The sequence below is a fragment of the Denticeps clupeoides genome, chromosome 3 (assembly GCF_900700375.1).
Source record: "Denticeps clupeoides chromosome 3, fDenClu1.1, whole genome shotgun sequence".
NCBI classification, from domain to species: domain Eukaryota; kingdom Metazoa; phylum Chordata; class Actinopteri; order Clupeiformes; family Denticipitidae; genus Denticeps; species Denticeps clupeoides.
In genome coordinates, this window is record NC_041709.1 from 29,077,241 (window position 1) to 29,101,836 (window position 24,596).

The window sequence follows — 24,596 nt, forward strand, 5'->3', positions numbered from 1 at the left end:
ATGTCAATTAAATAAATATACTGTATATAAACAAATTAATCACACATGAAGTAATATATTGGACCAAGATGGCGGCCACACTGGGTCCTAACCATAGTGCGCTTTTAAGCTCTCCACTCTGCAGCTGGATCTTGGACTGCCTAACAGACAGGCCTCAGTCTGTGTCTATAGGAGATAACACCTCCAAGGTTCTCAGACTGAGCACAGGTTCCCCACAGGGATGCTGCTCAGCCCACTGCTGTTCACTCTGCTGACACACGACTGTGTGCCTCCAGGGGGACTGCCCATCCTCCTGTGACAATTTATTTTACTGTATTAAGTATTTATGAATTCATAGAATCATCTTCAAAATTTAGAGTGAGGTTTTTGACATTTTCTATAATGCAGACTTGGCGAACAATGCTAACTTCATTGCCAACAATAAAAAAGTATTTAAAAATCCATGAATTATAAAGAGTATTACTTTGTACTGTTGAAGAATGTTAGATGCCACAATGGGAAGGGCTGAGTCACTGTTTGAACTGGAGATGGTGGTAAATAACCTCCCTACATCCTCCTGACAGTCCTGGGTAATTCCACCCGGCCCTGTGCCCTCCAACAACCAGAGAACAGGGTGAATAGAAGAGGGGTCATGCGCAGTAATCAGGGTGAAATCTGCAGGCTCCGGCCCACTTCTGCATGACTCTGACTCTGGGCTGGGCTCCGGTGCTGCATCTTTAACGGGTGCACAGATTCCATGTCCAGTATTGCATTGCACCAGTAACCCACCAGTAACCTCACTTGCAGGGACATTTTTTACATTTTTTTTACGCAGACTATCTGATGTAGCATCATTTTCCTCCACCGTGCCGTTACGCAAGGTGCTTGGTCCTTACAGCTGTTGGCGGGCTGTCCCGTCGGTGAACTGACCCATGGGGACTCGTGTGTGATCGGCCAGGTGGTCCACTGGGGAGGACTCAGTCTGACTGAAGCACCTGCTGCAGTAGCCGGAGGTCTTTCCCATGTTCCCAGCGGTCCCGAACGGAAGTATTTGGAGTAATCCGTTTTTTTTGCAGACATGGCTTGACTGGGAAAAGACCTGATAAGCCAGCTGTTTTGTCTCAAGCTACATCAAACCATGCGGCAGTCTAATGAAAACTTAATCCATCGAAAGTCGCATGTTTTTGAAATTGCGGCTTTCTGGTGGCTGCTGCTGCAGCTGAGATCAGCCTGATTTGCACACTGCTCCTCTCCATCACTGGGCCTTATTCTTGGCCTGATCCCTCTCCTTGGAAAAGTCTCAGTGCCCTGGGCTTTGCCTGTTTGAAAGGAGAAATGAATCCTGTCTGCTGCGGAGTCCGAGTATTTTTAGATCGCTGAATAGAGTTGCAGATGGACCACATAAAGCGGAATAATGTTCCATTTCAGTAATAGGAGCTTCAGACAGACCGTTTGGAGGGATTCTGAGGGCTTTTATCTGCACAATAGTAATGTCTGTCCTGTATACATATGGCATAATGTGTTTTTTTTTTTTTTTTTACTTTGAAAAGCCATTAGTTCATAGGTCAAGTCTGCACAAAGACCTTTTAGAGTGTGAAGTTGTCTTTCTAATTGCTTTAATAGATCTCTCTGTACTAATTTAATGTAGTTGGCCTTTCACTGGGCATTACGGGCTCCGGGCATTAAATGTAATAACAACCAGGAATAAATTCTGATGGAGAAGGGAAAATGGGCGAAAGATCAAAAGTTACCTGATGAATTTCCCCGGCGATGTAATAAAAACGGGTAAGAACCACACAAAGAGCAGCTCCAGTGATGACATTATTCTGGGGGAGAAAATCACAATCATGGCTAGTCTCTGTGGCAGATATTATACATGGACCTACATACATTTAATATTTTATTCTTATTACCCCCAATGAGTCATGAGTTTCATTTCTATTCCCTCTCCTATTCTAACATCTTATTTCAGAACTGGGCCATTATTATCTCTTCTTTTATAAACTGTAGCCTAACAAGGGGATATGTGCTTACAAATTTTAAGCATGCAGTTGTAACACCTCTTCTTAAGAGTTCTGGCCTTGATTGTTCTGTGCTATCAAATTTTAGGCTGATCTCTAAACATATAATTTTTTTGTAGAGTTATGTTCGACTCTGAGTTGAAATTTGAAGCACAGATCATCTCAGTACTAAAGACTAGCTTCTTCCAACTGAGACAGCTATCAAAAGTTAAACAACCCTGCTTTTGTTTCCACTTTGAAATTTTAATCTGTGCTTTTATTAGGTCTCATTTAGACTACTGCAATGCACTATATGCTGGGTTAAATCAGAGATCTCTAGATCAACAACAACTTGTCGAAAATACAGCAAAACGACTTTTAACCTGCACCAAGAAATACGAGCACTTCACTCCAGTCTTATCGTCCTTGAATTGGCTCAAAATCCACTACAGGATTGATTTTAAAATTCTTTTATTTACCTTTAAATGTCTGAATGGCCTTGCTCTTCAGTATCTATCTGATTTGATCCAGGTCTACACTCCTTCACGCGCCCTAAACCAAGGAGAAAGCTCAAGGGTGATCGTGCTTTCGCCTGCACAGGAACAAGATTATGGAATGCATTGCCATTGCGCATTAGATAGGCAGAATCGCATCCTGCTTTTAAGAGCTGTCTTAAAACGTATCTTTTTCTTTGGCTTTTAACTACATTTGAGATGTTGGTGTCACGTCTACGGGCTTACGGGGGAAGGAAGCGCAGAGGTCTGACATGCTGGAAAGGGTTTTATTATTATTAAATAAACAAATACAAATAAACAATGGTGCGGTGGCCAAAACGGGAAATAAAAGGGAATAAACTTAAACAAACCCGCAGGCGTGTGGCGATTGCCAGAACTGAAAATACTAACACACGGTTACAATGTCAAGTTCACGAAAATGCCGGAGACCTAGAAGGGGCGGAAACATCCGGCATTTATGGGGCATCAGGATTGGAGTCAGGTGTGGAGCCCAGCTGCAGGCAATCCTGACAGTTGGGTTCGCTATTATTATTTTTGAAATTTGTTTAGATATTTAATGTCCCGTTTTACCTAATTTATTAACTGTAACTGTATCCTATGTAATTTTAACTATGCTTTGAATTGAATTCTGTACAGCACTTTGTTCAGCTGTGTTGTTTTTAGAGTGCTTTAGAAATAAAATTGATTGATTGATTGATTGATTGATTCCCTGCTAATATATATGAGTCTCTACCCAGTTTTATCATATCACTTTACCTCTTATTAGTGTGTTTAAATGCCTCAATTTAAATAAATTAAAAAGTTCTAACTGAACTTAACATGAACTGAATTTCAGACCTGAAATTCACTGTTTATTTTTTTTTTCTTTTTGCATTTAGTTTTATTTAGCATGTACATAGCACAACTAGTGTCAGATATACAGTACAAGCCAAAAGTTTGGACACACATTCTCAGTCAATGTGTTTTCTTTATTTTCATGACCATTTACATTGGTAGATTATCACTCAAGGCATCAGAACTATGAATGAACACATGTGGAGTTTTGTACTTAACAAAAAGTGGAGACCTGCCCTCCACAGTCACCAGACCTGAACCTAATCTAGATGTTCTGGACCGCAGAGTGAAGGCAAAGGGGCCAACAAGTGCTAAACACCTCTGGGAACCCCTTCAAGACTGTTGGAAAACCATTTCAGGTGACAACCTCTTGAAGCTCATCGAGAGAATGCCAAGAATGTGCAAAGCAGTAATCAGAGCAATGGGCGGCTATTTTGAAGAAACTAGAATATAAAACAAGTTTTCAGTTATTTCACCTTTTTTGTTAAGTACATAACTCCACATGTGTTCATGCGTAGTTTTGATCATGGAAATAAAGAAAACACATTGAATGAGAAGGTCTGTCCAAACTTTTGGCCTGTACTTTAGTTGATTGTAGGACAAGAGAATATTAAGTGGAAAATGCAACAGAAATAAAAACATGAACCTTTATAGAATAAAAAATGAGCACATTAACAACACTTGCTTCTTTAAAAATAGATATTTGGAATTAGGAAAATAATTTGTTAGCAAGTACCCAGTTGCCAGATCTTTTTAATTTTATTTCTGATTCAAGTTACATTAAGTAACTTGCCACATGCACTAAGACTTGTTTTACAATGTAATTAGGGCCATATAGCCACTGAGTGTCACTAAGTTCAACTGGAGCTAACCAACAATGCTGCCGCTTGCCCGGAGGCACAAACAGTCAGTGTCACTCACCAAAAACAATATCAGGCAACCTTCAGCTCACCTTATTCATATTCATAGACTATATTGTTCCTATTGAATGCAGCGTAGCAATTTAATAATCTGGCCTGTGTGGGTGTCTGTGGTGCTTGGCAGGGTGGGGGGGTCGTCAATTTCCCTCCCTTCCCCACTCTAAATGCATAGCGTGGATGTGAGAACCACTCTGAATTCTCCCCTGCTATTATGACATAATGACATGATTAATGACCTTATATGAGCAGAGCCGGGCATACAGTGTCACTCTGCCCTGTCACCCCAAGGAAACGGATCAGTCAACGGAAAGTTCTGTGTAGGCCTCAAGACAGCATCAGTCAGTAGTACCGCTGTACCGCAGCTCTGTCAAATAATAAAAAAAAAATCACATTTGACAACATTTACAGCAGTGGACGCATTCTTATTCCAGTTTTGTAATGTGTTCTGAACGTCCAGTAAAATCCCAGCAAACCTGAAGAAGAAGTCTGGAGATCTGCAGACTTTATAGGAGATGAGACACACAACATAAATAATCCTGAATGGATTCTTCTGCAATATGAATTTATGGCTCTGTAACACCATAGTCTGTGTGAGTTTGGACCCCAAAAGTTAGTCGTATCTGTAGAACACAAGTGAACAGTTGATGATGCTTCATAGAGTGTTGAACACTTCCAAGTGTTTATTATCATGAGTGGCTCCTGCTTGGCCCCATTTACATTTACATTTAAGTATCTTGGTCACAATGGTAGTTAGTGGGATTTGAACCTGGGTCTTCTGGTTCATAGGCGAGTGTTTTGACCACTAGGCTACTACCACCCCAATTAATTTACTGATGAAACTTGTCCAGACTCCCATTTCATGACTTTATTCCATGTAGTTACTACATCAGTACAACTGAATATTTAAGACAAATTATATGGTACTAAATCTTGAGGATTTACTGGGTTAAATCTGGTATAAATTATGGAAGCCTAGAGGATCATTATGTGTTTTTTTTCTTCTGTAATAAAAGACAGGCTATCACATCGATAAAGTGCTGTTGTGCATAGACGATGGAGTGATTAAAATGTGAAGAATTTCCTAAAACAGAATTAAAATTCCACCCAAATTGGCTCATTTAACATCATGTCAGTCTTCCATCAGATAACATCAGATAAGTTGAGCAATTTGTGCTGTGTACTGTGAGACTGCGATGAAACCAAGCTGTAAAAACCACGGCTGGCATTTTTCAGTGTAGGGCTGTCTTCTGCATTCTCACAAATGTTTATGAACCAATGTAAAAGAAAAGGAGCGAGGAGTATAACAATGACAAATATTTTTATTTTATTGTTTTTTTTTAATTAGTCATAGCTGCTTTAACAAGTGTATTTACAAATGGCCATTTGCAGATATAAAATTTATACCATAAAGCAGGTCAGGGCTGCGATGCTGGGGCGCCTCAGTGGACGTTCGCCTCAGCCAGGTCTGCGTGACACTACAGAGTCCAGAAAGACCTAATGTGACGACAGTTGGCCCACAGTGATCGCAGTGAAATGCTTGGCACCGAGGAACATGCAAAGAAGAAAAAGCGTCTGCGGTAGCGCAGACGGGCCCAACTGCTGACCCCTTTCTGAAACCAGAGCCACATTTGGTTCCATTTGTCCAAGTGCAGTGAATGTCCGTTTAGAGCCTTTTTACACCTGGCCAATTACCCCAGCTTTGTTCCCTGCCATTGCACCATCTCCTGCATCAATCCAGAAGCTCTCGTCTCCTTCAGTACACGTATAGACGTCTGGTCATGTGGCCTTACAAATCTTGTAAGGGCACACTGCTTTAGGCACTGGACTTTCAGGAGTTGCTGGGATGACGATGGGGACTTTACCCGAATCACTATGTCAGCCACCCAGCCAGAGATGAGTGAGATAATGCATCTTCTTAAAATGTTCCCAGCCATGCACCAGAAGGCCCACATGTGTTTTGACTAGAAAAGAAACAAAGGCGACCACGTTGGCGAGCTCTGTCACATTGATTATGGCCAGAGGCAGACACTCGGGAGGCCATCAGCATTCATCCTCTCAGTAACAGGACACAGATTTTTACAATATTGATTGCCCGATGAGTCATGACACAGTGAACCCTTTGATTTTCGTTGCCGCACATGCACCCATAAAACACTGTCTGAGTGTAAAACACAAGTTCACATGAGAAACGAGTCGACATGGATACAACAAAGCAAAGACGAAAAGAAACACTTCCGTTTCTTTGATCAAGTCCATATTCAGAAGATCACATCACAATTAGAACAAGCTCATTCTAAAGAGGCATCCACAAAAGACAGGGCCCTGGAACAGTACTACTCTCCAAAAAAAAAAAAAAAAAAAAAAAAAAAAAAACAATGCACAGAGAAATAAAAAATACAAACACCTACAAGCTTGTCTACTCAGACGACCCTGGTGAAATCAAGTGAGGGCATATGTGAGAATAATGCACGTCTACCGGAAAAGCGCGAAAGAAGTGAGATAAACAGGTGCCCGTGGTTTGAGTACTCAAGGCTAACGTGGTTTTGCAATTAAGATCAGTGAGGATAGCTTGAAATGAGAAGACTGTACAGATAGAGTGAGAGTGAAGAAGAATGGGCCTGTAACATTTTCCATACAAAAAAAAAAAAAAATTAGAATGAAATTGTGATATCAAATGTTTTAATTGCTGCTGCTAAATTGCTAATCTGGATTCGCCGTCATTTTGTCCTTTAGGAGAGGTACAAAATACCACCGTATGTTATATAGACTACCTACGGATACACAGTATCCATGAAAACAAGTTGATCCGTATCCCCCCCGTGGTACACGTATGGCAAAGATGACACCAAGATCGGTGAGATTTAAAAAAAAGAATAATAAAATATCCTAAACTCGGGGGATGGGGAGTTTTGCAGATAACCATGTTGAAAGGGATAGTCTGGCAAAAAACATGGTAGTTAGAGATTTAAGATCAACTGTTAGCAAGATTAGCCTGTTAAAACCTCAGAAAAGCCGACAGTTCCACACCAAGCCATAAGCTGCAGGGCAGTATTTCATTTTTTGCAAAATCATCCCTGTGAGTTTGGTTCAGCGTGCCTGTAAGATAACTGCCCCAGAATTTTTACATGCCTTATGGGGATAAGGTAATTAGGTCGACGCCCATATGCATGCACCCCCCACCCCGACTGCTTGTTGTGTGTATGCACCCAGCTCTATCGATTGCGGCGGGAGGGGGGGGGGGGGGTGTGGCGAGTGGCCGGGTTCACCGTCGGTAAGGCTACACTGTCTGCCGGTTCTCCCCGGCGCGAGTCGATTTTTCATTCCAGAAATATCCGGCGTAAGCCCTCCCAGTGTGTGGCCTGCGCGCCTGACACTCTGGACAACATCAAAGGGCCTATTAAATCACGCCCGGGTGTCAGCTGCCACGGGCAGCCTCTCCAACATTTGCTCAGCGTTTCAACACTGTTTTAGCAACGCTGCGATAACGTTTGGGCTACTCAGCAACGTGGTACTGAGGAAAGGGAAAGGGGAAGAAAACAGTGTAAAATGTGCTAGTTCTTGCAAAAAAGAAGCTTTAGTATTTAAAAATACTTTATTTTAACTTTGATTCCATGCATTAAAAACGTATCAATCCCTGAAAAAAATTGTCAAATATGTATAATTCTGTCAAATACCTATTTACAGTTCGATCGACGGCGCAGATCTCTTCGTTGAGATGTTTTATTTTTTATTTTCAAGACTTTGGGACAGGCGAGCTTGTGGCACTTTTGCCATTTTGTTCTCTGATGTGAGGGCACACCAAAAAAAAAAAAAAAAAACCTGCTCTGGCCGACCTAAAGATCCTGCTCTTCATCCCTGATATCAGTTCAGATTATACTCCCAGACTCCCACACAGCAGCGCCGGCTAGGAAAATACTGTATATTAAAAAAAAAAACACTGAGCGCCGCTGCTGAAGCTGGCTTTTTCTTCTTCGTCTCCGTTCCCATCAGCCCGTGGGCTATTGACAGCAGCAGTACAGGGAGAGCACACAGAAATCGTACAATAAATAGGAAAATCTCTTTCTGTCAAACACTTTAGTGTTCCTTCTGACAATTGGGGGAAAAAAGGTCAAGTTCAACCCTCACTCACCAAGACATTTGCTTCAAGGGCACAGTATCCATTTTCCCCTTTCCATCACTGTACACATTGTACAAAAAAAAAGTTCAAATAACATGAGTGCTTATCTCTTTTTTTTTTTTTTTTTACCTTGGAAACCAATGCACCTGAGGAAATGGTCTCCCTGGCCCCCCACACACTCGCAAAGATGAGTTATGTTTCCAAACTACAATACATGCTCTGCGAGTCTTTGTGGAACAATGCTGGCAGTCGTGTCCAAGGCCACAAGCCTCGCGTTTAAAGCCTGGACCTGTCAGTAACTGTCTTCGTATTGTCACTGTTGAGAGAAATCAGTCCGTTGATCTGTGGCACGCAGGAGCTTTTTTTCTTGTCTTGTCTTGACTCTGGGAAATGGGTGGTTAGGTTAATACATGTGGGGGGCGGGGAGGTGGGTAACTGCTGAAGGATGAAGGGCATTGAGACGGAACAGTGACTCCACTGGATGGTTCGGAAACACCGTGGAAGTGTCCGACTTTTGGCATCATGTTGTAACGGTAACGCTGAAGAAAGACACTCAACTCAAGGACCCCCCCCAGTGGATCCCGGGGCGATAGGGAGGAATTTAAACGTCCGCTAGAAAAAGTGCTCATTTTTTGAGTTGCCTTCCACTGGTGTGTTTGTGTGCCTCTCTGTGCTCCGGTCAGAGGCTATAAGAAGGTCAGACTGGCCACCAGAAGCAAGGCTGCGACCAGCAGGAGACCGGGGGTCCGGCAGGAGGCCGCCGCATTCACGTCCCCTCTGGACGGCTCTGCGGACTCATGACTTGTGTCATCTGGAGAGAGAACCAGGGAGGTGAAAGAAATCAGAATAAAGCTGAACACCTATGCAATCATAAACCAAATAAACTGCATCAGAAATTTGAAAATGGATGAATCAGGATTTACTCCAGTGTCTTAATAAATCAAGATTTACACCAGCTGTGAAGCAACGAAAAATTCCAAAGAAAACACATTTTCCACACCGGATTCCTAAAGGCATGCATAAATAATCCAGAACTAGGTGTGTGTTAAAGGATTTCATTACGCAACAAGAGAGGCTGAGAACCACTCGATGTGAAGAATTATTCCTTCGGCGAATGATACTTATAAAATTACTTATTTCGGAATTTTCTAAATTGACTTAGTACTTTTCTTGTTAAATAAAAGCTGAATCCATGACTTCCTCTTATTAAGAAACATGCATTCAATCATTGCATGAGTCATGAGTTATATACAGTATGTGCCAGCCAATCAGAATTCATTTCCTATCATAGAACAGTAACCATTTCCCCCTCTCACTGGTTCATGTAACAACTTCACAGCATGACGGTTCTGAGTACATACCCCTTGGTTCTATAGAGTTGTCCACTCTGTCGTTGAAGTCAACGACCCGATCGTGAACGGCTTTTACACAGTTGTCTGTAACAGAAGATTGGAAAAGGGACTGGTTAGCTCTGGCACGTGTTCCAGCGAAAGTACAGCAATGACAGCAAATTGCATTAAACTGAGCATCAATGCAGTACATGTGTCCTGCAGTCGGTCGTGCTTTACGGGACGTACTTGCTGGTCTGACAAAAACCTTGAGCCGGAGGCAACTTCTTCTCCCGTTCTCAGTTGCAGTGGAGGCTGTGAACAGAGAAAAAACGTGTTTACCATTAGGAGGGAATGGTGGAATCTGCACCAGATGTTTTCAGAGAAAAGTGCCCAGCGACACAAAACACCCAGGCCTTTTTCTCACACCAAAATACACTCCATCACACTGCACTGTTTCTCACAGACGGACCAACTATTTGCCTTATCACCCTCTTTCGGGAATTTGGCCAAACACCGCCAGATCATGGTCAATTGGCCTGCATAGTACCTTCGCACTAAAAGTATGAGTTCAATGCAAATTAATATACTATAATATACACACACACACACACGGACGTACATCCAATGTTGCAGCTAGTGTTTGAGCAGAGTTGTCGAGTGGCTCTGTGACTCATACGTGTGAACGTGCAAGCCCGCCATCAGCACCGCCGCATCTCCCCAACGAAACCCACTGGCCTCTCGGCATCAGATGTACTGCTATCCTGTCATCCTAGGTGCGATCTGCACTCCCTTCCAAAAAGCCTATTAATGTTGTGAGGGGGACCGCGGAGACCACCACACTCCCCACTGTCTCTCCCTTGGCGCGGCCAGTAATGCAATCTGCTAAGACGCATACAGTGGGGAGGGGAGGAGAAAAATAATAATACTAACAAGGCCAAAAACTGCTCTCTTTATGCGCGTTTCAATTCAAAAAGCTAGCACGTTGCCATGGCAACAGGTGTGACAGGTCTTCCCAAAAACTCATCGGGTGACCGTCTCCATCTGTGGTCCGCACTTTTATTGGCCATTAACAACTGCCTCTTAAAAATGACTGGCTAAAAGAAGCACCGGCACCTTCCATTGGCAGCAAGCGACAACGACACCTGCTACCAAACTTCCCATTGGCTGCAAATCACATCCACACCTGCAAGTGACATTTGTACTGTCGGAAATCCATGCTGGCACCTGGCACCGTCCCATAAGCAGGCACCAGAACAACACCGCGGAGCGCCGCTGGCACGTGTTGCCTCCTCTGTATGGGGCTTCATGGTATTAAAGACACATTTAGGAAGAATCGTTTCAGCCCAGTCTCCCACAGTTCTCTGCTGCAGGGACAGGACGGGCTACATCAAAGCGCTCGTGCGCCATGTACTGGGGGTCCGTGAACCGTTAACCACACCCCCACAAGCATCTTTACTCTGGCTCGGGCAAAATTGCTTTTGTCTCATTCTGGCAGCGTGGCCTTGATGGGGGGCCGGGTCCCCAGGATGGTGTGAAGCATGGCATGAGAAGTGTGTCTGGGACGGACGCACGTGGCAAGCTGACCTCCACTGATGTGTGTGTGTGTGTGTGTGTGTGTAAACGATGATAATGCTGAGTAACCAAGTCAGCATTTCTACCAGAGGGAAGCTAACATTGCGTCTGTCATTCACTGCTTTTTGGACCAAACAGCACAAAGCGAACGTTTGGCGCGCTGCGTTGCTTGTTGCGTCCCACCGGCCGGTGAAAGGACGTCTGGCGTCCAGCGCCCGAGCCGTTCCTTTGTCAGCAGGTATCAAGTAACTTACCTCACCCGGTCACTCCGGCGGACGCATAGGCGGGATGGCACAAGTCTTGTCTATTTCAAAGTCACTCCGGTCTGCAGGAGCAACGCGAGAGGCTAGACCACGAGCGGTTCCCATGCAGGTGACACGGGATCCTGCCCCAGACATCCTACCCCGTGTCCGCCGCCCCCCACTCACCCTGCCGCAGGACATACTAAACCCCAGAAACGGCCAAGGCGGATCAAATGAGACGTAAAAAAAGAAGGATGAGACGGGGCATGACTGACACCCCTACGTCGTATTTTTTTTTTCGGGATGTTCTAACGAGCCGATGGCTGACAGCGAAATGGAGTAGGTCCAGTCAGTCCCCTCCCCCTCGTCTGCTGCGAGTCTTTTAATTAGACTACAGGAATGTCCCCTGATCTGCCTCATTACCGAGGCCGGAGTCCAGACTTCACAAGCACATCCCAAACGTTTGAACTGGGTTTATGTCAAACATTGTACGCCGTTGCCACAGTGAGGCGAAAGACAGATGACAAAACCTCGGCCGAAATTGGATTTCTATCCTCGGAGATTACCGCATTGCGCCTTGTTGGAAGAACACAGCACCTTTTAAGCCTTTCACGATCCTGAGTTCAACCGCAGGCATCAGGATAGGTCAACCTGTGACCCACCAGGCCTCAGAGTCCCCAGACACACACAGCGGAGCACCCGACAAACCCCAATACACAAAGACCCTCTGTCTTCACTTCCCTGCGGCCCGTCCACACTTCTTCATGATTCCAAGAAGGCCTGTTCTTCTCATGCACCATCCCCACAAACTCTCCCCGCGGCACCGTAGCTACCGAGAGACAAGACGTGCCATCAATATCCCGCTTAAGCAACCTCCCGCGCCCCGACCACTTGCAGACGCGCACTACCCAAAAGCCCCACCGATTGAGCTATCAATTATTATCCCCCGGCATCAGAGACGGAGCAAATGGAATGTCAACGCGCGTTTCCGCTAAATGATCTCCAAAAGTGCTCTCGCTGATACGAGCCGCTTGCCAATGGCAGTATTCCCTTCGCTCAGAGAGCGGGAGGCTTCTCCGAAACAAGATTTCCTCGGCTAAGAGTCCTGTCCCAGATGGATGACTTGTTATTTTGCTCGCCTTTCTCCAAGAACTCAGAATAAGGCTCTTTTTTTCCACTTCAGCCATCAAAGAGGTGACTCAGGCCGGAAAAGGAACATCGTCACATCTTGCTGTAAAACCGAAGGCTTGATTTAACAGCAAACGCGCCACGTTATCGCGAAGACGGGGATTTCGCACCCCCCCACCACCACCGACTGCTGCGTGCGTGCACGTTTTCCGACCGGGAACGGTCGCAGCGCTCCTGCGTCCTATTTAGTCTTTCTCCCGGCCGCCCTGTGGGGACCCGACTCCAGTTGTAAAAACACTGCCTGGGATGCTTGTTTTTTGGAGCCGCTCTCACGGCCGCGGAGAAAGCCGACACTGGGGCTCCGCAACAAAGGCCGCTTCACGGGGAGGCGGCGAGAGTCGAGATGTTTTTCCCCGAGGTTCGTGTTTTTGTTCGAGTCTGTTCGCCAAGACTTCTGAAAAACAAAGACATATTTTGGCAGCGCCGCCTCTCCCCGTCCCGTGCTCAGAAACTCTATCCAACCGTTAAATTTAAGGGTAAGTGTTGCTATCTTGTGCCAGACACTTTTATCATGACAGCCCTTTTTAATGTACCGAAATGTTTTCCCATTCCTTCACATATTCCACAAAAAATGGCTAATTTGCCAAAGTGCTAACGAGAACCCACTGACTGGACTGGGATGTTCACAATCGCCGACTCCAAAAAAGAATAAGTAAAATAGTGATGGCATGTTTCATGCCATTTGTGGCCATAGACCAGACGTGCAGCGACTGGAGAGTCTACAGAAAAAAGACGTGATGCAAGTGAGAACCCGCATAATCAAGACAATATGCTGGCCATAGAAATTCAAGCGTTTGGGTTTAAAGGCTGTTAACCACAAGAAGAACTCAATGTGGAAAAAATGGACATTTTAAAATGTTTTAATGCTACAAGGGTTTTACTCTGCCACGGCATTTATGATATATGGGTAAAGCAAATATCGACGAGTGACAACCATTTGGCCGTAAGTGACATTTTGGGTGAAACTGAGATATACATATTGAATTCTATAATTAATGTTTAATGAATATAAATTATTTAATAGATAAACAGAAACATTTTATTAGAATATGTTGTTTTGTTTAGTGTAGGGACACTGCGATTTAACAAATAAGCAGGGTACGAGGACATAAAACTGGAAAAAGACAAATGAAAGCCTGGGGACGCAACTAAGATAGATTTACACCAATAAGAACAAATCATGGACAGCCGACACGGCAAACCCGGAAGAGCCCGGAGACATGACAATGGAGGCTTTTCTTACAGATGTAGTAATACTCTCTGCCCGGCCTGAACTCGAAGCCCAGTGAGAAGGGGGTGAAGAGCTGGAACTTTTCGGAGAACTTCAGGGGTCCGTTGGCCGACTGGGGACGATTGCACTCCCAGCGCTTGAAGCCCTTGGCCGTGTGGTCGCAGGAGCTGTAGCCGTCGTAGTTCACCATGTACAGCACGTAGCGCTCCGTGCGCTCCTCTGGCACCGAGTCCATGTAGTGGGGGCAGTAGACGTCCAGGTAGTCATTTATGCAGACGTCGATGTGGTAGTCCCCACGGTAGAACCTTCCGGAAACAAGCACAGGGGGAACAGGGGACTGTTTACTGGGTGGCTGGTATGGAGACAGTCTGTAAATCATCATGCATCCTCATTAATGCTCAACATCATTCATTTACATTTACAGCATTTATCAGACGCCCTTATCCAGCGTGCCTTACGGGGCAGTGGTGGCCTAGCGGTTAAGGAAGCGGCCCCGTAATCAGAAGGTTGCTGGTTCGAATCCCGATCTGCCAAGGTACCACTGAGGTGCCACTGAGCAAAGCACCGTCCCCACACACTGCTCCCCGGGAGCCTGTCATGGCTGCCCACTGCTCACTCAGGGTGATGGGTTAAATGCAGAGGACAAATTTCACTGTGTGCACTGTGTGCTGTGTATCACGTGTGACAATCACTTCACTTTCAATCAGTAGTTACAGGGACAGTCCCCCCCTGGAGACACTCAGGGTTAAGTGTCTTCTGGTTCATAGGCGAGTGTGTTACCCACTAGGCTACTACCACCCTGTCATTCAGGACGAAGGGAAACAGACTTGATTTTTTTCCTTCGCACGAGATCAGTGGGGAACAGTCAAAAATATCGTCAGTTTTAAAATAAAAAGATGAACCGATGACAGTCGCTCAGCTGATGCTGGAAGCGATATTCCGAGGAGATTTACAGGCAGCGCCAGATGAGTCCCGCATCGCTGATTTACATCTTGTTTACGGTAAGATGAGAAGACCCCCAGAGGATACAAAGGAGCGTCGCGACGGCCACCAGTGATGCACGCGGTAAAAAAAAAAGAAAAGAAAAGAACTCCCGGTGGAGCCGGACGTCTACGAGGGGAGGCAGATTGGCTCAGGTCAACCCACCCGGCACATAGCGTACACACTGACAGCCAGCTGAGGTTCTGCGGGCCGCGTGTTCCCTTGCACACACACGTCTCACGCTGGAGTTTGCCATTTAAGTGTGATAGTGTGTTTCGGTGTATTGCATGTTGCGGTGTGTTTGTGTGCTGGTGTCTGCATCAGGCACATAGTTTCGTGCATAAGTGTGTGTGTGTTTATGTTATCAGAGTGCAAATCACAAGGTTGGTGTGTGTCTGAGTAAATCCATATGTGTGTGAATCAAAGATGAAACAACTCCCCATTCGGGAGCTCTGCACATGTGGTGTGTGAGGGACTGTGTGTGAGTTGAGGAAGCGATCCCTCTCCTCAGTGGGGATCTTCAGCCTGGGAGGCAGAATGGTGTGTGTGTGTGTGTGTGTGTGTGTATGTGTGTGAGTAAATACATAAAGCTAAAATGAGATCATGTTCCCTTAAGGCCGGTCTACAAACACAGATTTCACAAATCCTAATATGTTTTGTATGGTCATTTGTGTGTGTGTGTGTGTGTGTGTGTGTGAGTGTTTAATGGTCCATACCGTGCCCAGGATGAGGCCTGAGCCTCACAGCTGTTCCCTCTCACACATTTCCAGTCATTACACACAATGGCTGCCGTGGCCTGGCGAGAGCGGCTTTACGACCTATCACTTTCTCATTACGTCCATTTCCAACGTGTTGCGCAGATTGTTAATGTCCTGCTAGAAGGGCAACTCTGAAGTGTGTGCGTGTGTGAGACACGAATAGGTGCAACCCAATCCCACAGGAAGGACCAACCCGAATGCTTTTTTTTCTGCCAAAGTTCTTGATGAAGTAAGCGCTGACTGTTCTAAGGAGTAGGCAGACACGCCCTCCTTAAATCTCAACATTTTTTTTACAAGGCCCAATATAAGAAATCTGAGGAGATGCAAAAGAATTCATTTGCTGTCAAAAATTCTGCTTCCAACGTACCATACTGCATACTGTATACATTAAACAAATGCAGGCAGGACGTGAACTTCCAAATAGGAGATGACAAGTTTAATAATTTATAGGTAAGACATTGAAATGAACATTTGAGTGTATTTGATATCATTTGACATGGTCCAGCACTGCAAATATATTTAAATGAAATAAATAAAATCATATTAGTGTTTGGCAAATAATCACAAACGGTTGGGATTGAGGCACAAAGCTGCCATGGACACAATACGTGGAAGGAGGTCATTCGTTCTGCAGCTATCAGTCATGTGGGGGGAGTTGCGGGATTTTCCAGTGACAACAGCAGAGTGTCACGTTTCCACACAAAACCTTCTAGAGTGCTATAGCTCTGGGCCAAGCGTGCATCTGAATGTGAGGTTTTGAATTTGTGTGTTAGGGTGTTGCGTCCCATTCCTCCATCAGACTGAACCCTGCTCTCAGGGTGTCGGTTTCAGAGTCGCTGGCAGCACCGGCCCCGACTTTAAACTGAGCCTGCCATGGCGTGGGCTGTGCGGCGGCACAGCTCGCCTGTCAATCAATGTCAACCTGGGCGCTGACAGAGACTTAGCGGGGATTAATATGGACAATTTTCCATTTTGAAGCACATACCGAGTGGTCATTTTCCGCCAGATTTGTGTCGGAAGCGCGTGATTAGCTCATTCCTGCGGCACAACACTTCAGGCATTTTTAACATTGATACTTGCCAAAGAAAGAAGGATTTGCACTGGCAGATATTACTGCTGGTTAATCACTTTACCCAACTACCCAAACACAAAACAACTAACCACATCGCCCATTCATCTATTCACTCGCTCGTTCACCGACAAAGGCCAATCTCCATAATCCCATCAGTGCTCACGGCTTTAAAAAAAACGAAAAAAGCAGGTTCACCGGGTACATTTATCATGCCCCTTTACACAAACACAACGCAGAGCTGAACTCAGATCAGTGCATTTAACAAAGCATTCCTTGGCCGGCGCTAATCCCCGCCACCTCCACCACGGCCAGAGTGCAGGTGATGACGGGGGTGCAGAGAGAACAGGGAACCTCTCCAGTCGTGGGTCACGGCAAGGTCGGGTCCTTGCGCTGTAACAATGGCTTGAAAAATGAACGAGACACTTGAGTCACGAGTTATGTGAAAGCACCGGCCTACGCGACAAAGGTTCCCATCTCTCTTTTTCCCCCCGTTCTGAAAACACAGCTATTTATAAAGTGAGAATGAAAGGATGCAGGACGTGTGTGGAGGATGGCAACGGTGATTTGAGGATTTGAGTTTGGCAAATATTTGCAGATGTCGGTATGTGCTTTGCAGACAGCCGCTCATCATCGGCATTGTTTGGTTTGAGTGTTACCTGGTCTATACGAATACTACAAAAAGCGTGAATGCTTTTTTGATTCTGCAATGATGGAAAATGGAAATATATGTTGCAATATAATATAATAAATTACTGGTCTAAATATGAGATGACACCCCCAACACACACTTTTCAAGAACTATTAAATAATTTGGTCCAGAATATGTTCTTGTCTAGACCACAAATGTCAGAATACACAATTTTTTTTAAGAAGAAAAATACTGGCCAATTTTTTTCATTAGAAATATAACATAAACCATGCCATGCTTTGTTAAAAGTCTCTTAAGCACAACCAGGAATGACAAAGTTGGCATTCATAACTCCTAAATTCAATATGGTCAGCTGTTGCTTCTTTTAAAAATATTTATTTGTACAAAATCCATCAAGGAAAAAAAAACTTTAAAATCACAAGCTCACACACAGAGAAGAGAAGAGATAATTCCGCCAGAACCCTTGAGGGCGCTCTTCACATAACGTCTTCTCCAGGACACCCCAGGGCACTGGTCATGTTTGCCTGTGGCCCTGCTGGCCTGTCAGTGCCACAGATGGAGGATCCCCTCCTCAGGTTTCAGCTCCGCGGGGTCCACAGCCTAAACACAACTGCCCCATCCGTCAATGCGGAAATGAGTGGAACATCCTGCTGAGCCTCAGGTATCATTAATTCGGCTGTCCTGGAGAAAGCCTGCCCACAGGCATTACCATCAGAGCTGGGGGACAGTTGCCAAGAGTGGACTGATCTGGCTACAATCTCAAGTAGGGAATCACTTCTGAGGCACAGACCTGTTTTTCATTCCTTCCCACGGTGCCATGTGCTATTATCTGGACTTGCAGAGAGTTCTATATATATAAAAAAATGGTAATATTATCATAAATCACCATTCACTTTTGATCCAACTAATGTCCTATGCAGAGAAAATGTGTGCAAGATTATTCACTTTAATTAAAGCAGTCTGAATGTGACAGTGTAGGTGTGCGAGACAGTGGGAACGGGGCAAAAAGTGGGCAAGAACCGACGCTTGTTCCGCGCGCACACTACATGGAAAATATTCACAGATTATGGCGCGGGTTAATCCAGCCATTCTGGTGTCAGTGCGATTGGGGGAGTAAGAGAGATAGCGAGCGGCAGGATGAAGACTGTCACTCATCACCCGAGGCACGGTAGTGCTCTGTCACTCACTCTGTGGTTAAACCCCTGGGGGGGCGACAACCAATAGCACAACCCCCCAGTGCAGTGATGGTTGACCTTCACATGGGTCACCATGGCTTTGTCTTACAACACGAGGCTCTGGTTCCCGCAAAGAAAAAAGTATGTGGCCACACCTCCCCACACTAATGAAACTGAAATTCCGAACAGATAACGCACCTCATAGAAATTCTGAAAGGACTCGGATATATCACAAAAACATTTTAAATCTTGCATCATGTGGTATTTCTGCACTATTTGAAAAAATAAAGCATTATGTGCAGGCAATATTCATATGGCATTTTCTGGGCTTATTCAACAGGTCATCCTAAAGTTCTCATTCCGTAGTTCCTCTGCGAAATCACGGACCGTCACCTCCTAGAAATCCCACAGATGCGGCTGCTCGCACGCACCGGGGACTTCCCTTTCTGAAATGGATCCTTGGTCGCCTTTTATTACCACTAACAAAGTTTCTGCGACAGAAAGAACCTGCCAAAATCTAGTGGGTTCTGACCATCCATCACCATGGTTATTTTAACATCACTGAATGGAAACGCAGTCATTTCTCGATACTGAAAAAGAAAACACATTGGCTTTGCACAAAAACAACAGTGGACTACGCTGCAGTCCAAGCAGGTGATCTCAATGCTAACATATGGAAGTGTGTGTTCAATAAATCCATAAATATTAATGTAGTCGCCTAGTTGATCAATGCTATTTATACCAGTGCTTGTGGATGCCCTGAATCAGGACTATGAGGTGATGTGTTAAAAGTCAGAGGTCTTCAATAGATGGTTTTTAATGAAGCTCTCCTGCATTCAGTGAGGTCACGTTGGCCACCCCAGCGGTTGTCCATCTTTCTGGGAGCAGAAAGCTGGGAGCTCTCTGAAGGTCACACAGCGAGAGCAGAAAAGCCTCTTCGACAAATGCGGACAAATGATCTCTCTCAAGGATAAAAACAAACAAGTTCAGAGCCAACAGCCGTGGCAACGCTGAAGGAGAATAGGAGAGCAGGAAACATCTTAAACCCTCCAATGTCTGAGCAAACACAAACCCACTACCCCACATGGGGTTGAGGCCCTGACCTCTCCCACAGGGGCCATTCCTGCAGTCCCCAGATCATTTTACCCCACCTAGGACAAAAAAAAAAAAATGTTTCTCGACTACGAAACCCGACAACATTGAATCGATTACGGTGAAGGAGCAGCAGTCAAGGGGAAACCACAGCAAGCCTGGGTCCAATCAACAAGCCACGGTAATTGTCCACAGCGCTTAGCCAACTGATTTACGGGTGAGTAGGAAAAGGGCTGAAACACGACAAGTTTAGCTCATGTCCTATTAGAGTCACTGTGTGGGAGCATTTATCTTCTTGAGGAACACTCCCATGCATAATGAGTGTTAAGCATGGACATATCTTCGACAATGGGAAAAGAGGGATCAAAGAGGGGAAAATGGAGGGATTGTGCATTTTCTGACTGGCTTGTAAGTAAGCTTGGAGGGAGCGAAGGATACGGTTTCCACTGTCTGCTGGCCAGGCCGCTTCTACCTTCAACAGACGTCCGGCCAGCACAGAGGAAAACACGACACGCAGCACCAGGCTGGGTCTAAACTTAGCGCTCTTTCAGAGTGCCAGGCATGCCACATTCTGGCCCCCGACACCTGGTGCCCTCAATCTCCCAACAACCACCCCGCCCTGTCAAGACCTCCTCCATCAGCCTGTGTACCCTGGGTACACCAAAGCTACATTCAAACATGCCACCTTATGGGGACATTACTTAAATAATCACATGCCACCTCAAAAACCCATGCATAGCATTCGGACATGTGACCTTTGGCAAACTTGGAAAATACCTACATACAGCAGTTTTGGTACAAAAAAAATAAATAAAAAAGTCAAATGTGACCTTATGTGCTCATTTGTCAAAATAACCACATGCAACCTTATGGGGACATTAAATAAATACTCACATACCATTTTAAGGGGACATGATGAGTATACCCACGTCAGTTTATTGCGACCTTCCTCGTATAAATGGATGCAATGTAATTTTCACTGCATTGTTTGTGTTTTTAATATTACATCGATTTGAGCAACAGTTCACAGTGCACATACTGGATTTTAAAAATAAATAAATAAAATCATCAGCATCAACGGCAATTAAACTAGTTCGCACTTGATAGTGCTAGAGGAAGAACTTTGTCCAAGTACAAAACCAATCAGAATACTTTCATCTCCTGAAGATGTAATTGCATGTTCAATGCCACCCATATATGCCGTAAAGGCTTCTGGCAAACCCCTGACAACTCTCTGATTCTGTATACATTTCTTCTGATGAATTTTTAAAAAGGGCAGTATCGGCCTTGGATACAACTGGACTTTAAGCAGGATCGGGATTCTACATACAACCTTTGATAACAGCATGCTCTGCATCACAGCCATGCTGCTTAGATTACGAGAACACCTAACCAAAGGGCATGTTGATTAAAAGATAGAGGGTTCGGATCATGCATGCCTGGAGCATATAGCCATGGCCAACCAGTCATAAACATGGGGATTTACTGGTGCTCACTGACAATAGCCGATAAAGTGCAAAGTAGTGGCTTCCCATAAGTCAAATGGTCGTGTGATCAAGTTCTTGTCTAGTATGCTGGTGGGAGATGCAGGAGGACCCGCTTTGCCTCTCGCAAATGAAAAAGAGGACATAAGTCAGCGTGAGAGAGAGTGAAAAAAGGGTGAAGGCAGCCGACAGATGTTTTCTATCTGGCAGCCGGCGCACGTGGAGTGGATGGGGAGAGAAATGCATTATTGTCAGAGGCAGGGCATTGCGGGTTTTTGAACGAGCTGCGGGGTTGTGTTCGGCAGCAAGCTTCCCTTCGGGAAGAAACGCACGGTTCTATCTCCCCTTTATCTGTCTGGTCCACTGGTGTGCAGGAGGTTGACGGCGTCCCACAGATACACATGCATTCACAAAGCATACACGATAAGATGAATCTTAGCATAATGGTATACTTGTTTGTGTTGCCATATGGAATATAATCACTCTGCTGCTTTTTATACAAATTGGTCATCTATGTCCTGCTCACTCACTATATGTCTCACAAGCCATTATTTTGTTAAATATAATCTTGCACTATAGTTTCGTTTGCAGTTCATGGCATGTGTTGCATTGTCATCATTTGGTCCAAAGGGACATTATTTAATCTTAAATATGTCTGCGGGGCTCTTATAAACGTGCAAATGAGTTTACTTAGTTATATTAGCCACTCGCGGCTTTATACCCGATACATTATCTCCCCGCTTCAGGATTGTCAAAATAGTTCTATTGTTAGGAGTGCAAAAAAAAAAGCCAGCAGGGTTAGCACTGCAATCCCCCCCAATTTAAGTGTCCTTGGCCCAGAGATGGCAAAAAGGCGAAGAAGACAAGGCTAAAAGGTGCCATTGTGGGATATATATATAGCCCACCCTGGCCCGTGTGAGCGACAAGCATGTTCATCTCTCGTTTACGCCACACAGAAGAGGATGCTGGGAGATGACTTCATCTCCAGCCCACACTCTTGCCCTGTGCAGCTGGCAGGCATATGGTGCTAGAACTGCACACTGGAAGACTTTTATATAGCTGCATTATGGGGGGTTTAATGGTTATGGTCTATTCTTACATTCTGCCCATTATTCCAAACGGGGCTTCTGCAGTCCAGGTAACGTCAGAAACCAACACAAATAATGGTTTTGAAGGGTTGTTTCAAATTTTACAAATGCAATTTTTTTCTTTGAACAAATAGGTGATTTAATTTGGCAAATATAAAAAGTACAGACATCAGAAAGCATTGTTTGCATATACCTTTCAATAGAAACAGGTAATTGCAGTGCTGCCGCCCACCGATGGAGGTACAACAGAATGTGTGGGGACAGTTGCAAGGTGATGTTGGTAAAACAAGTAACCCTCAGCCTCCAGCTGCCAGGACTCACACTGTCTCCACTCTGCCTGAACCCCTGACCTGCAGGCGGGGTGAAAGGTGAGGGGGCTCGGTCATGCTGCTGGGCAGGGGGACCCTTGGGGCGATTTTTAAAACGCCGCGAATGACACGTCAGTCGACAAAGACTGCAGAGGCTGCACAGAACATGCACAGAAGGTAGACAGGGGTGTGTGGCTGTTGCTTACCCTCAGCACTCTGCTCTCTCTCTCTCTCACACATACACACACACACAAACACACACAGTTATTCATGAGAGGCACATTATACAAACTACCCCCAGCGGAGCATTCATCCAGCATGACTCAACTCTGAGAAAAGGCAGGAACCGCGGCTCTTGAAATATCACAACTGAAAGGAACAATCAGTCAAAAGGCTTTTATTTCTAATCAAAGCAAAAGAAGCAACAGCTTCATGTTTTGTCAATACTACTGTTTATTATTTTCATATTGCTTATTATAAGTAGCACTTTTGGAAAAGGAAGAACAGATTAAAAAGGTTTGACCAGCATATGAATAAAACATGAATTATTTTTTAGCCAACACACACAGGACTGGGACCTGATGGAACACATTGGCGAAATGTATTCAGAATACAAGAGTATATGTGTTTAGTCCATGTCAGAGTTTACGCCACGGTTCCTTTAAAAAGCCAGAACTGAGACGATGATGTGGTCACGTTTCTGTGGCATGCCTCGAAATGCAGCCGCGGAATGCCGTCAGTGGTGAATGATATTGATTCTGATGATGATGGAAGGCAGAAAGTCACTGCAAAATTCACCACACAGACATATTGCAAAAGGAAGAAAAAAAAATACTGAAATACTTCTTGCTCAAATCTACATGCGAACCAACACCCAACCCCAGGAACAGTATGAGGGGAGGAGAGGAGCAGGGTGGACGGTGCCATGTTCTCAGTGGCTGTGAATGGGCCGGGGTTCAATGGGGGTGGGGGGCAGCTATTGACAGAACCAAGTTGAACGGATGCCGTTCTCACGGCAGGTAAAGCAGCGCTAATCCCCCTCCCCTCCACCCCCTTTGTTCAAAATCTCCATTTGCATTATTGACAGGGCAAATTTGCAAAAGTAGTCAATACCAGGCGACGAAAGAAATATTATACGGGCCGCGGTGCACAGACTTGCATAATGCATGCGCAAGAAAATATTAAAGGGCAGGACAAGAAAAAAAAAAACCCAGACTAACAGGTCTACCTGTAACTCTGGGTCCCTCAGGCTACGACACCCCAATCCTGACTGCTGTCTTTTGTGAGCCATGCACAATTTTGTCTATTGTCTTGTGGATTTATTATTTATTGCGTTTGAAAAGATGATATCATCTGTCCGGTCCTGATAAGGACCGTGTTTGTGTTCTGTATTGGCGCTACTGGCCCATAATTCCTTGTCAACATTTGATCTGAATTTGCTCAGCTGTGCGGCTCCGGAGATCCAGGGGAGTTCATGGGTTTCGGAACCAGATCACACAGGGCCCGGGTTCTAAGGAACGTTGGTGAAGATTCCAAGTTTGCAGAATTACCCTCTCGCTCTTTCTCTCTTCACCCGTTCCACCTCCTCCACTGCACTCCTTCGATTTCTAATGAAAAACGTGACATCGGTGGCAGAGAAGAATGTGTGTGTGTGTGTGTGTGTGTGGTAAAAACTACCGGAAACAAAAAGCCTGAGAATAAAACTCAAGACACACAAGGCTGTTCCTTCCTTGCAGCTAATCTGCAAACACACAAAAGATGGACTCGAACATACAAACACACACGCATACACTCACACACAAACACACACACACACACACACACACACACACACACACACACTCTCTCAGAGGCCGGGGCTACATAGCCACCACGCCGGCCGTGCGCGGCATTCCTGAGCGCCTGCTGGCTCCTGTCCCTCCACACTTGTCTCACAGCAATTCAGCCACTCCAGTGTTTCAGTGTCATCTGAAGAGTCTCTTACCAGCCTGTTAGCGTGGGGGGGGGACAGGCGGGTTGGGGCCAGTGTCAGGTGACAAATCCCGGCCTAAAGACTCACC

General features: G+C 45.1%; 1 protein-coding gene across 1 annotated transcript in view; it reads right to left on the reverse strand.

Annotated features, from left to right (window-relative positions):
• Positions 1–6,631: 6,631 nt before the first annotated feature.
• Positions 6,632–24,596, reverse strand: part of LOC114786961 (ephrin-A5-like) — a 45,588-nt gene continuing 27,623 nt past the window's right edge. The window contains exons 2-5 of the mRNA XM_028974603.1: positions 13,942–14,234; positions 9,943–10,008; positions 9,727–9,801; positions 6,632–9,176 (exon numbers count right to left, since the gene is read on the reverse strand). Coding sequence (XP_028830436.1) covers positions 9,052–9,176; positions 9,727–9,801; positions 9,943–10,008; positions 13,942–14,234 — 559 coding nt within the window. The 3' untranslated portion in view covers positions 6,632–9,051. The remainder of the gene's footprint in view (positions 9,177–9,726; positions 9,802–9,942; positions 10,009–13,941; positions 14,235–24,596) is intronic.